The 13,954-nt window shown below is 44.2% G+C and overlaps 1 protein-coding gene across 5 annotated transcripts in view; it reads right to left on the reverse strand.

Moving 5' to 3' along the window:
• Positions 1-5,941: 5,941 nt before the first annotated feature.
• disp1 (dispatched homolog 1 (Drosophila)) overlaps positions 5,942-13,954 on the reverse strand; it is a 106,309-nt gene continuing 98,296 nt past the window's right edge. For all 5 annotated transcript variants that reach the window (XM_084953503.1, XM_084953502.1, XM_084953504.1 and 2 more), the window contains 5 exons: positions 12,531-12,625; positions 12,204-12,301; positions 10,524-12,113; positions 9,011-9,274; positions 5,942-8,924 (listed from right to left, as the gene is read on the reverse strand). In XM_084953503.1, coding sequence (XP_084809629.1) covers positions 7,128-8,924; positions 9,011-9,274; positions 10,524-12,113; positions 12,204-12,301; positions 12,531-12,625 — 3,844 coding nt within the window. In that variant the 3' untranslated portion in view covers positions 5,942-7,127. The remainder of the gene's footprint in view (positions 8,925-9,010; positions 9,275-10,523; positions 12,114-12,203; positions 12,302-12,530; positions 12,626-13,954) is intronic.

Raw genomic sequence — 13,954 nt, forward strand, 5'->3', positions numbered from 1 at the left:
CAAAACGAAATCTACGCCCTTGATATAATCATATATGTATGATTTATATACATTTTCTTTCAGATGAAAACTTTGGCTGTAAGATTCAGATAATTATTTGTTAAAAGCGAGACATTTTAAATGAGAATAAGAAAGAAAAGTATTTCTTTGTGCCCCCCTCTCCCTGTTAATGCCCTACCTGGCCCCCTGGCAACACTTTGCTAGACCCGCCCCTGCACAGTTACCAGCTGTCAGCTACTTAGAAAAGGATCCTGGTGTTATTTGTCTCTCAGAAACAGTTCATAACTTCAACTCATTCATGTCACCTAAAAGGTAAACCTGTTTCTCCATCACCTGTTCAGCTCTGATGATTCAGTAAGGACATCTCCTGGTTTCATCTTCATGTTTCCCTCTCACCACATATCCAAACCGACATCACGACCAGCAGCTTTACAGCTGTGGCTCCAGCAAACATCAGCTGATACTAGAAAGTAATATTAAATAAATGCTAACAACAGCTGATCAAGCTTAAACGTGCTGCTGTTGTTTAATGCGACCTCCGCTGGTTTCCTCTTTCTGGCGCAAAGTGGGCGATAAACAAACAAGAGAGAAAAGCCGATCAGCTGATCATTGATCAGTTTCATGATTGAAGTAGCAACTAGTGATGGGATTTCCGGCTCTTTTTAGAGATCCGGCTCTTTCGGTTCGGCTCACTAAAAAGAGCCGGCTCTTTCGGCTCCGAACCGGCTCTTCAGGTTGTTTTGTTGCTTTAATTAATTTATTGTTAACAATAATATAAAATTATGCACAAAAGGAATTACTAACGTAAAAAAAAGTGATTTATATATGTTTATATATAAATATATGCGGTGGCCCCTAGAGACAAAACACGTACAAACTCCAAAACACATTTCTAGCTTGAACTGAACTTCCAAAGCAGAGCTACTAGATCACTTAAATTACACAATTGAAAGCATATGTGTGTTGTTTGTGTATTTATACCCAAGCATTCATATATATTCAAATAATTTAAAAAAAGTTCATTTACCTGTTACTACCACACACCAAATCCGGTCGTTGGTACTTGCTGGCTTGTGTAGCCACTAGGTAACAAAAGCTCAACACTGCGCCCAGCATCCTGGAGCACTTCTGTTGTCTTTTGTACGTGTTTTGAGTTTTTATGTGCTTCTGAGTTTTTATGTGCTTCTGAGTTTTTATGTGCTTCTGAGTTTTTACGTGTTTTGGAGTTTGTACGTGTTTTTACGTGTTTTGGAGTTTGTACGTGCTTCAGGGTTTGTATGTGCTTCAGAGTTTGTACGTGATTTGAAGTTTGTACGTGCTTTGTCTCTAGGGGCCACCGTAAATATACTTTTATTTATTCACTCCACATAAAATGTAATAAATAAATCATATAATACAAAAATCAACTATTCACATTTCAACTTTTAACTATTTAAATTTTCAGCTTTTTCCTTTTACAAATTTAAAGTGAAACAACGCAAAACACTGCAAACCACAACACAATTAAATATAAATTAAAATATGAAAACAAAAAGAAGATGCACATTCTCTGTCATATGGACCTGCATGAATAAACTTTCTGAATCCTTTATCATCTGCAACCGAAAATAGTTGTGGATGATTACTATACCTTTCTAATGTGACGTTGTTGTCCCTCCTGCTCCTGCTCCTGTTTGTAAACCCGCTTGTTCCCATGATTACCCATCATAACTCATCATCATTATTCATCTATGTATTACTTTTATGTATTAGTGATCTATTTGTTGTAATCATCTCTCCTTGCAGTTGTTTATTACACAAAATAAATTATATTATCACACTTCTGGCCACATAGCGCTGATATTCACTGCACATGCCCATATTAACCTTAACCAGAGGGTTTAAAAAAAACAAACCAGTGTTTACATACCATATCTGCTCCTGCCGTGGCCTGGTGGACAAAAAATTGGTTAAGGGTTCCCCGAGCTTTCACGCCCCTCATGTTGTTCATGTGCCCACCATTAGAAGCATGCCTGTGGAAAAAGTGCGCCGGCACACAGTGCAGTGCGCTTTATAGGTGTTATCGTGCACTTTTCCAGCCAGGTGTTTTCCTTTTCCCATTCTTCCCTGTACTTTTGCAGCCTTTTTTTTCTTTCTCTGAGCGAACAAACATTGCTGCTCTAATGCTGGGCTCACACTGTGCGATTTTTGGCCCATTTTGAGCCGATTTTTGAGTCGTGCGACCGATTTGGTGATCAGCCCGATTATGGGCTTCATCGTGCATCGTGTAGTATACGTGGGGTAACGAGAAGCGATTAACACCTCACGACCAGCTCCCGATCATCAATCGCTCGTGAGGGTGTCACCACAGCCGCTCACACTGCTCACGCGCAAACACGTAAACGTCGGTGAAAAAGACGGAGCAGCACGGCTGTGCAGCGTGTGATCTGGACACAAGCGATGGAGGCACAACTTGTAGAACTTTGGAAAGCTCATCCGAGCCTTTTCGATGTGGCATCACAAAATTATCAGGACCACAACAACCGTGAAAATAGTTGGATTTACATTGCTGCTCAATCACAGCTGCCTGATCAATGTTTTTCATTAGCAATTTAGCAAAGTTGATGGTGGTGGTGTGCGTGTGTGAGTGAAAGACAGAGAGAGAGAGAGAGAGAGACAGATTTTCTGTTATAACCTTCATTTTATGGAGGCACAGTGTGAGCACTCAGGTCGCATCAGAGCATCGGGCGGTATAGTGTGAGACCTGCATCGTGACCTACCAACTTCTAACCCCTGCGAGTCAATTGTGCAGTTTGAGCAGGAGCTGAATAACGTGACTGAAAAAATCGCACAGTGTTTGCCCAGCTTTAGGTGTGCTGTCGTCCGAGACTTGCACCGCAGTGTCGGCGTTTGTTTCCCTGTTGGCCACGCTTGTTGTTGTGGTCAGCTGTTGTCTTCCAGTATTTTCTCCGCAAGCGACCTTTCCTCAACCAATGAGATGAGCGGTAATCTGAATTGTCATACTCGAATTGTCATAAGTGTGCTGTCAGCTCATTGGTCACAAAGCAGGAGAGGGGCTGGGAATTATGTTTTCAAACAAAGCGTTAATTCCATTAACATTTATAGACTACTTTTGATTCTCACTGTATTACGGGACAAAGTCCGTCCCTTATTAGCTCAATACGGGACGTGTACTTTTGTTTCTAAATACGGGACGATTCCGTTTTTTAAGGGACGGTTGGCAACCCTACTCGGACCGGCGGCCGCCTCGGGTCTCTGCTCCTCCTGCCTCCCCTTTCTCTCATCCACCTGCTGGCCTCTGTGGAAGCTCCGCCACAGCCACCACCAAACAACTGAGTTATTTTTACACATTGGCCAGCATCTGGCCAATCCACCACCTTTCATTGTTTATACCTGTTAAGAAATAGAGAGATATTTTTAATGTGTATCTGCTCATTAGATTGTTTTATGTACTTTAATCATTTAAAAAAAACAAACCCATCGTCCCATAAAAATGAAAAATCACCATCGGCCAGCTATGCCTGCAGATTACACTTAGAAGATTCTGCCTAGAAGGGGGAATGTAATAAACCCCTCTACACAGCCTTAGCTAATATTTGACCTGCATTTAAACAAACAGAATTACAGGGATGCTCACACAAGCCTGAGGAGCGAGCCTCAGAGGGATGTGGGCTCACTGCAGGGACTGAGCTGTGGAGGAGAGAAACCACAGCCGTGGAATCAGACACCTGAAGGAACACGAGCTGAGCTGTACGTGCCAAAATAGGATCTTTCCAGCAACACAGAACCATCACACAAAAGCTGTGGGTGGTTTTACTTGTGTAATGCACTTTAGAGCACTTGTTTGTATGTGCGAGCTTGTTTCAGGGATGAGAGGAAAAAAGAAGCAAAAGCATGGCGGTATTTTTCCTGCCCGCCATGACGCTGCTGAGTGTGGCTGGTGGAGGGACGTGTTTTTGAATTAGGAGGATTTGGACATCAGCGTTTTGATATGAAGCTTTGTCAATGAGCCAAGACTGTGGTGGAAACACCACATGATGAGTTTATCATAATTCCACAGAAGCGCCACTTTTTTAATCACAAAGTGGCGGAAACGTGTCTGACACTCAAAATAAAGCAATAAATTTGATATGTTGAAGTAGCTCTAGAGGCCAGTGGGGCGATTCCACATGAAAAGAAAAGCTGTGCACTATGCCAGCTGTGACAGTCAACACAAAAGGGTTCAGACATTATTCACAGTGTGTTTGAGGTATATTTTTTTCATTTCCAAAAATAATAATTTATTTAATGCAATTCATACATGAACTTGGAGGACAGAAACAAAGTATCAATCCCATGTCGCTGTTATCAATCAGATTCTAATACCATCACTGTGCTGTCGATATTTGGGCTGTTTCACACGCCTCTATCAAATGTAGTCAAAGATGAATATCTGACTACATTACTTACTGGAGGGAAGAAAGTCAAGAAGGTGGCTGCTTTCTCCCCCTAGTTTGACCCCTGAGGAAACAGGTGTTTTCTGCTCTTGGTTTGAAAAGCTTGAGCAGACGAAAAAAACAAGCTGTGTGGGATGGAGGAGGAGGGATATTATGTCTGTCACATCTGTCACCTGTGCAGACAGCTAACTCGCTCTGAAATTGGCTCAGCATTATTTGAAAACTGGCAAACTTCGAGCAAGAGTAAAATTCCTAGCGTTGGGTCAGGGTCGGCTTTCAGCGCTCCCGATGAACACAGGTCATATATTCATTCAACTCTAAGGTCTTGGCCTGTGTAATGATTTCTTCAGCTTTTTCTTGCTGTCGCTCAAACTGTTGCTGTGAGAATCAAAACGATAAAGCAAAGAAGCTGAAGCCAAATAAATAAGCTGAAAATGTTAAAGTCACATGCAAAGACCTGACGCAGGACCTGAGAGGTGGATCTGGCCCCTTGATCCAGCTACTGTGGAAGGCTGGCCGTCAATAAGGTGGCAGGAGGTAGATCCCTGAGCCATCTGTAAAACACGGTGGAGGCTCTGTCATGGTTTGGGATGAATTTCAGTCTGTGGCAGCTTGTTGAAATTGATGAAATTATGAACACAGAAAAGTATCGTCAGATTTTATCCACCAAGCAGTCGAAAGTGTCTGATTGGTAAAAGCTCTTAATTTTTCAGCTTGGCAATGGTTGCAAAGACACTAAAAGCATTACTGTATTCAAATCACAAAAACCAAAATGGGATCAGTCATGGATTGGCCTCCCCAGAAGCTGCACCTCAGCATGATTGTAGAATTGTAGGATTATCATGAATGAAAGAAAAGGCTGCCGATATCCAAAGACGAGCTTTGGAAGCCTGAAGAACTCCTTCCCAAGCCTTTTAGGCGCTTTTGAAGAATAACGGCGGTCATAACAAATATTGACTTTCAAGCCCAGTAGAATTGTTCAAACTCTTTTCGCACCATATAGCTTGTTTCAGTAAATCGCTGCACCCATTTGTCATTTTCCTATCAAGACATAAAGACACGAGGGGTGGCTTGAGACTTTTGCACAGTACTGTATATAAAAGTCATGTATGGAAGTTTTTTCTACTATTGCCGATGTATCATATCAGTGACTTTGCAAAGTGTATAACTATCCTTCCCCCTTCAGCTTACTCACCACGATTCATTTATTCTTTGGTAATACAAAGCTACTGGTTGGCTAATGCGTGTTCTATATTAGATGAGTGAAACCACTGCTGATGGTAGCAGGGCTCCTTTTTGGTGTTTGTGTGCCAAAGTGATCTCTCCTGTAATTACAAGCCCTGAGGTGTAGCCCACCGCCTTCTTCTTCATCGGGTTCAATGATGTCATGTAATGAATTTTCCCAAGATGTAAGATTTCTTTAAAAAAATGAAATAAAAATAGATAAATCTATATTTTTTACCACTGCATGTTATTCTGAATCTTAGAAAAACTGTAAGTGGACCCGTGTGAGAAAGCACACACCTACAAGCAATAAAATCAGATGGTTATTCTTGTGTAAATCACGTGTACACGTGCAGTTTAAATCCTGTGACCTCGAGCCGTGTAACAGAGCGCACCGAAGGCGCCAGCAGTCGATGAAACAGGTGCACACGTTACGACTCCTGAGTGAAGTCTGTTCTGATTGTGTCTGTGTGCATGCGTCTGTCTGTGTGTGTCTGTGTGTTAATGTGTGTCTGTGTGTGCGCGTGTGTGTCTGTTAATGTGTGTCTCTGTGTATGTCTGTGTTAATGTGTCTCTGTGTTTTAATGTGTGTGTCTGTGTGTTAATGTGTCTCTGTCTGTGTGTTAATGTGTGTGTCTGTGTGTTAATGTGTGTGTCTGTCTGTGTGTTAATGTGTGTGTGTCTGTTAATGTGTGTCTCTGTGTATGTCTGTGTTAATGTGTCTCTGTGTTTTAATGTGTGTGTCTGTGTGTTAATGTGTGTGTCTGTGTGTTAATGTGTCTCTGTCTGTGTGTTAATGTGTGTCTCTGTTAATGTGTCTCTGTGTTTTAATGTGTGTGTCTGTGTGTTAATGTGTGTGTCTGTGTGTTAATGTGTCTCTGTCTGTGTGTTAATGTGTGTCTCTGTCTGTGTGTTAATGTGTGTGTGTCTGTTAATGTCTGTAAATGTGCGTCTCTTTGTCTGTCTGTGCGCGCACACATACACACAACAGCAATGTTTTTGTTTCTTAAAAACGACACTTTAATCATACAGTACAGCTTTTATCTGAGGCATGTGGCAACAAGAGTACACTGGGAAGTTAACACGGACTCCAGCACATACAAAGAAGTGATAGACACAAAGCAACAGAGGCGGCGCGATTTCATGTCGGTGCGAATGGCTGCTGCGTATTTAACACACGACTTAAAAACATTTGTTGGCGACGCCGGTTTGAAAAATTAAGAAAAACGACCATTCGCTTCCCACAGTGATGATGCAGCTTCATCAGTAGTGTTTGTTTCACTGTTAAAAAACAACAATCACATCTGAAACGCTGGTGAGTACAAAAAGAAAACTGTAAACTGAATACATGTAGTGAGTCCGTGCTTCATGAAACACACCGAGGCACTTGGTCAACACATCCCACACCTTGTACGATTGCACAACATTTCTTGGACTTTTGGTTTGTGATACTGACTTCACTTATTGTCAGCATAAGCTTTCAGAAGAGGGATTAGTGGTGCTTATTGCAATAGGAGGCACGCTGGCTTCGCTTTTTGGCACGTCTGACGCTGAATTGCATTTCACTTTCAACGTCCTGTTAAAACAGTTGAGTTTCTTTGGAGAGGCAGAGGCCGCCCGCTCTCTTTTTGAGTTCCGCTTGCATGTCTTAACGATCTCTTCCCGTGTGACGGGAATACTGTCAGGCTTGTCCTGGTTGCCAGGGACTTCACAAACATCCATGTGCATTGCTGTTTCAGTTCTTGTGGGGGGTGTGTGGTTATCACCACGATAACGGCTGGTGTCCGTTGCACATTCATGGCAGCTTTTGTGTAAGGAGCCTGCAGAGGGGGAGGGGCTTTGAGGCTGTGCTGTGGTGCTGATATTTTGGCTACTGTCAGGTAATGACATTTCATGCCTATGAACTATGACTTCTCCAGCAGTCTCAGAATCAGAGCCAGGTCCTGGTCCTGGATCCGGGCCAGCGTCCTGCTTTGGGCTTGTGAATCTCTGGTCTCCTACTGAGGCCGCCTGCAGGGCCGCAGTATGAACACAGTGCTTCCTGAAGTGACAGGTGTGGGGAGCTCCTTGCCTGGGGGTCACCAATCTCCCCTGTGAGCAGTGGTGGAAATGAGTGAGTGGACAGTGGAAGTAGTGCATACAGCACTCCACGCGTGTGTAGGCTGGGTCCAGGTTTGTTGGTAAAAGGGTCGCGTTTTGTTTGCTGAGGGGGCTTCCTGAGAGGGGGAAGAGCTGAGAGGTTGGAGGGCAGGAGCGAGAATCCGGCGCACAGGAATGTGGGTTCCACTGCTGAAGCAGATGAGGAGGATCCCCACATGTGCAGTTGGTGTTTTGCGAGTACTGGCACCTGCACGGTGTGCTCAGCGTGGCTACATGCCCATTCTCAGATCCTCTTTCACCGGCTTCTGTGTTCGAGTAATGAATGTTTGAAAAAGGAGCAGCGTGGTGGTGAGGAGGAATTCTGTTATAAAGCTGAGTGCTGGAATCATGCCCTTCGTGCAGTTTATCCTCAGTTTTTTGACTGGATGCTAAAGGCTCCAGCTCGTAATGTTCCACCTCACCGCCCTTGCTGTCCAGCTGGTATTTCGCCAGACCAGAACTCTTCCCCTGGGGCGAGGGGCTGCTGGATGTGGTTTCGGTGAAGGCCTGACACTGCAGTTTTTTGGGCAGCGGTATCTGGCCACAGGTGCCCTGGGGCCCCAGGCAGCGGCACATGCACTGAAAAAAGAAGGTGGCAAAGGCCCAGCTGATGCACATGATCAGCATCATGAACATGCCCAGCTGCGTGTAGGCCAGGACAGTTGACGGCATCATCATTGCGCCGGCAACAAAGGTGGTTAGTGCTGCCATTGCAATAGCAGAACCCATCCGACTGAGGGAAAATATCACCTTTCCCTCACGGTCCGGCTCTGGGGCAAGTCGGTAGGCCACGCCGTAGTGGACAGCAAAGTCCACTGACAGTCCGACCGCCACTGAAATGGTCACAGACTCCAAGACATTGAGCTCCCAGCCCAGAAGCACCAGAGAGCCCACTGTGACAAATATGGTCCCTGCAATGGACAGGATGGCATACAGGCTGATGATGAAATTCCAGGTGGTCAGGAGCATGACGCTGAAAGCAACAGCCACTGACAGCGCCATAGCAATCAGAGTCCCATCTGACAGGCTGTCCTGGAGGTCATAAAACTCCAGGTTGCTCACAAACCAGCCATAGCTGAGGCCTGCTGGGGCATAGCGAAGCTCCTCCTCGATCCAGGCATCCACCTAAAACAGAAAGACATTGCTAACATTATAAAATATCTTGTTTCACCAGTGGAGATGTGTCCAGGTGATGCTGGGGCTGTGCATACCTCACAGTAGAACTGGTACATCTTCTCATAGGCCAATGTGAAGAGGAAGGTGCTCTGGAACTCTAAAACAATGGCTCTGATGGTGTCGTTGATGTCAAATCGAGGTCCAGGGGTCTTGCTGTCAAGGTGGTAGTTAGTACTTCGATCCAGCTCCATGATGGCTCTTTTGATACACAACTCAAAGACATCCTGTTTGTATGGGAAGATGGACTGACTGCAGCAAGGGTAGACAGAGGCCTCATCGCAGTCCTGGTTCTCCATCCACTGTTAAAAACAGAAGAGGTAAACCAGAATCGGTCAGGTTGCTTTCTGAAACTTTATGGCTTAATTCATTTATGGCCAATGTCTAAAAGGACTGCAACTGAAAAATGAAAAACTGCCATCCACATGGATGTCTTGAGATAGCCTGTGTAACGATTTCTAAGAGAAGGACTGAAGAATGAGACCTGTATGCTCACTCCTCACCAGCACTCTTCTCTGTGCTCATCATAAACAGTGCTAACAGTTCTCTGTGAAGGTTCTCAGTCATCCAGGTCATCGTAGTCTAAGGAGCTTGGAAAGAAAAGCGTCTGGACTTGTTTAAGTTGCGTGAAGACGTTTCACCTCTCATCCGAGAAGCTTCTTCAGTTCTAAGGGTCAAATGGTGGAGAGTCCCAGATTTAAACCCAGTGGAAGTATCTCCCCAAAGAGGGACAAAGGGACCCCCTGATGATCCTCTACGTTTTGTCCTTTTGTCCCTCTTTGGGGGGATACTCCCACTGGGTTTAAATCTGGGACTTAAACAAGTCCAGACGCTTTTATTTCCAAGCTCCTTTTCAAAGTGATCGCTAGCGACACAGCTATGTTAGCATAGCATAAACACAGTGAAGCTGGAGGATGAACGCTAACTTTTTTCCACTTGATAAAAGTTAATGTGAGGGTTCCCGATGGTTAGAGACAAATGCAATCGCATGGCAGGATGCTGTAAACGGACCAAACTTCAGTCAGGAGAACAACTGAGATAATCCATCCACAATACGAGGTTAGTCATTAATATACTGCTGCATGGGCTGTAGTTACATCGTAAGGTTTAAAAACTGAGCTTTGAAATGAACAGTGGTAATAAAAACCGAGCGAGGCCGACAGTGATCACTGACTGTTTTTAGGGACTCGTTCAGGATACAAAGCATTAAAGCATGTTAAAAACACAACAGCCTTAATAAACGCAGAGTAGTTTGGACCTGGAAGCAGGGTTCACGCGTCATCACTTAAAGTCCAGATAACAAGTCATTTTTCTATATAGCAGATAAGCTAATGCTAGCCGACTGTAAGAAAGTTTAATCTGATGAAGTCAATCAGTCCAAGTGAGAATTTAACAAACGGCAGGAGAACACCAACATCAGAAATGTGTTCAACTCTTAGAGTAATCGTTTTGGTTTTGGAGATCAATTGTGGTTTAATAACTTTATTTTTTTATTGATAAAAAGGTTCTTGAGGTTGCTCCGTGTATCACTAGTACACATGCAGTACTGACCTGTTTGAACGTCTCGATGAAGCAGCTGGTGAAGTCCTGCTCTTCGGACTGAAAGACGAAGCTCTGGTTTCTCATTTTCTGGCAGAAGTTGAGGATCCAGACCTGAGATGCTGGACTGGCAATGTTGAAACTGCTATCCAGCATCAGCTTTCCTTTGTTTTTGGGGTTCAGGGGATCACCATTATCCACAGGGGTCACCCCCCAGATGATGGTAATGGGCATGTGGAGGTCCTCGCCATGATGGACTCTCTCAAACATGAAAAGCTTTTTGTACTCTGCATCATAGCGCTCAAATGGGTGAGAAGATCTGAAGACCTGAAACTCTGCCAGCTCCAAGGAGGGGAGCTTCATCTTTGGGTTTACACAAACCACATAGGCCCCGCCCATGGTCATGGCAAGAAACCAGAAGAGCCAGAGGTAGCGGAGCTTGATGACGATGCAGGGCAGCACCTTCTCAAAGAATATCCTCGACACCTCCGAAACTGTGAAGAGGCATTTGTTGGCCTTTTGGCAAAGACCGGCCCAGAACATCTGCGTGCAACAACCTGTCTGCTGGTGCTGAGGCTTAGCGCAGAGGAACATGTTCGGCAGGTAGCGTTCATGTAGCACCACCACGGCGGGCAGCCATGTCACCATTAAAATATAGTTGACCAATATGGCAGTGCCAGCGTAGACTCCAAAGCAGCGAATGGCAGTGATGTTGCTGACATAGTTGGCATAAAAAGCAGCAGCAGTGGTGAAGCTGGTGACAAACATAGAGAGGGCCGCGTGTTGAAGGGTCACGCCGACCGTCTCTGCCAGCTCAGCGTGAGGCTTATCGAACTTAGTGTAGTTCCACACGTCACAAAGCACAAAGGCGTCATCTGCACCGATACCTACCAGGATGATGAGGGCTGTGAGGTTCATGAAGGGGAAGAACTCAAAGTTGAAAACCATTCGGTAGAGAAAGTATGACACAATCAGCGAGCTGATGATGGCTATTATTGTCATGAGTGTGATGAAAACTGACCGCGTGTACACGCACATGACCAGCAGGACAATCACTATGGCTATGGCAGGATACACCGTGTCTGTGAGGAGGTAGTCCTGAAAGAGGTCGTGTTTAATGCCAAACTCGATCCCTGTGACCGTGGTGATGCCGTCGGAGGCGTTCCAGTTCTCGAAATTGTCCAGGTAAATGTTCATCATAGACTCGCCTTTCTCCGTGGGGGAAAAGAGCATGCTGTACTTGAGCACAGGCGGAGGATACTCCAGGCTCTTGGGACTCAGGAAGTCTTTGTCTACCAGAAAGTGAAAGATCTGGTAGATGGCGTTGTATTTTGTACACTTGCGGGGCACACTGGCACACTTTAGCTGGTCTTTCCGCCGCAGGGTCATGTCCCAGCAGTCGGGTCCCAGAGTGCCGTTATGATAGTATTTGGCACACGAGCGCAGGATCTTGAGTGTGTGCGATACGTCTCGTTCTGTAATCTTCTGGCAGGATGACCTGTTGTTGAGGACAGCGATGTAGTTACCTAGCGTCCAGCTGGGGCAGCAGGAGTCAGCATTGGTGCGCTGACAAAGATTCCAGTAGTCCCGGTGGGAACGCACCTAAGGGCGGAAAGAATGAATAAATACGCGAAAACAAGCAGAAGTGTAACAGAAAAACATATTCACACGACTGGAATGATGCCAGCATACTCTTGCATTGTCCAGATTGCACATGGATTTGATGGCCTGAATACTCCACAGGTTCTTCCCTTCAGCTGATGAGAACACCACTCTAGAATAACTGTCACCTGCAGAAAGGATGGCATAGTCAAGTAGGAAAGCAAGTTTCCCATTTTACACAAGACAAAAAATTATTTGACCATCTGGCAAAGATCCTGTTCACGTCCATCAGCCACAGTAAAAAGCACAACTATTCCATGTCTGCTCATCCTTATACAAAGCCATAAATCTTTTTGGGAGTTGTGTGGAATGTGGACTAGTATAATTCTTCCTGTTCTCCATTGTCCTGAATCTTACCTGGCACATCACAGAAGAACTCTTTACTGAAGTCCCACTCAGCTTGCCGTTTGTCTCTGTCAAAGTGGTCTTTGGGCCGCCTGGGCTCTTGGTGACTGGAAAACAGTAGAAGGAGAATAAGCAAACATCTGAAGCACTGAACTAAGGTGCTGAACAGGATGTGAATTTTACACAAAATACCTTGATTTCACTGGGAAGTGCTAGACCATTCTGTGTAATCTATGAAGCTTTGCATGATTCATAGCTCATAGTATTATAAAATCATCACCCCTTTGAACCAGATATGTGATTGGCTACTCCTCACAATCAGAATCAGAATCAGAATCGTGTGTTTATTGGCCAAGTATATGTGCAGACACATACAGGGAATTTGGTTCCGGTAGATGGTGGCTCTCAAGCATAGCAATGTAAAACACACACACACACACACACGTGTCTATATATACGCCTTACACATACATACACAAAGCTGTGTAACCAACTATAAATAACGAATCTAAACTTATATACATAAAATACAGAAATGAATGAGGTGGAATGAATACTACAAAATGTACATAAGGTGCAGCTGCAGTCTGGCAGTGGGAGCAGTGTGACAGGTCACGGGAGCAGTGTGACAGGTCAAACAGAAGCTTTGCACAGCGGGAGGGCAGCGTTTCTGCACTTTCAGCCAGAGTTGGGCATGAAATCACCTTTGGCATCAGAAAGAATCAAGAGTAGGAAAAAACAGACCCCCCCCCAAAACAAACAAAAAAAACTATCTGACTGTGTTTAGACCAGTCCGAGTTGTATGATCATCCACCACTGTAACAGTATACACTCAGTGGCCACCTTATTTGACACACCTTTGTGACTGGACATTTGTATTAACAAGCAATCAATCACATGGCTGCAGCTCAGTGCATTAAGGCTTGTAGACTTGGTGAAGATGGTGATCATGGGATGAAACCAGATTTTGCAGAAGGCCTATATGCAAATGATTTCATTTTGTTTCTTGAATGAAACACTTCAAATTTAGCAAAATTACTAAAAAACAAAAACAAACAAGCAAAACAAATGATTCATTCAAGAAATTTCAGTTTCAGATCACAATAACAACATTAAAGTATCCTGTCCTTCTTATGTTATCCTGAAACACACATTGACATTTTGTTTGAGGCCGCTGTTGTTGTAAAACTAACTTTATTTCATAGTTAATTCCTAACATTCCTATTATTGTTTTATATTGTTATTATTGTTTTACATTGGGTTTTTTTAAATGGCATTTTTATATTGTTAAGTTTCCTCGGCACACTTTGGGCCACCTAGTGAGCAACAGCCAGAAGAAATATAGTATTTCTGAAGCTAAACGTAGCCCCAACCTGGTACTAGCTAAATGTAACTAACAAAATGACCAGTGAGTCTATAATAACACAGCTAGCTAA

The sequence above is a fragment of the Perissodus microlepis genome, chromosome 15 (genome assembly GCF_051167445.1).
Source record: "Perissodus microlepis isolate ML-2025 ecotype Zambia chromosome 15, ASM5116744v1, whole genome shotgun sequence".
Lineage (NCBI taxonomy): Eukaryota > Metazoa > Chordata > Actinopteri > Cichliformes > Cichlidae > Perissodus > Perissodus microlepis.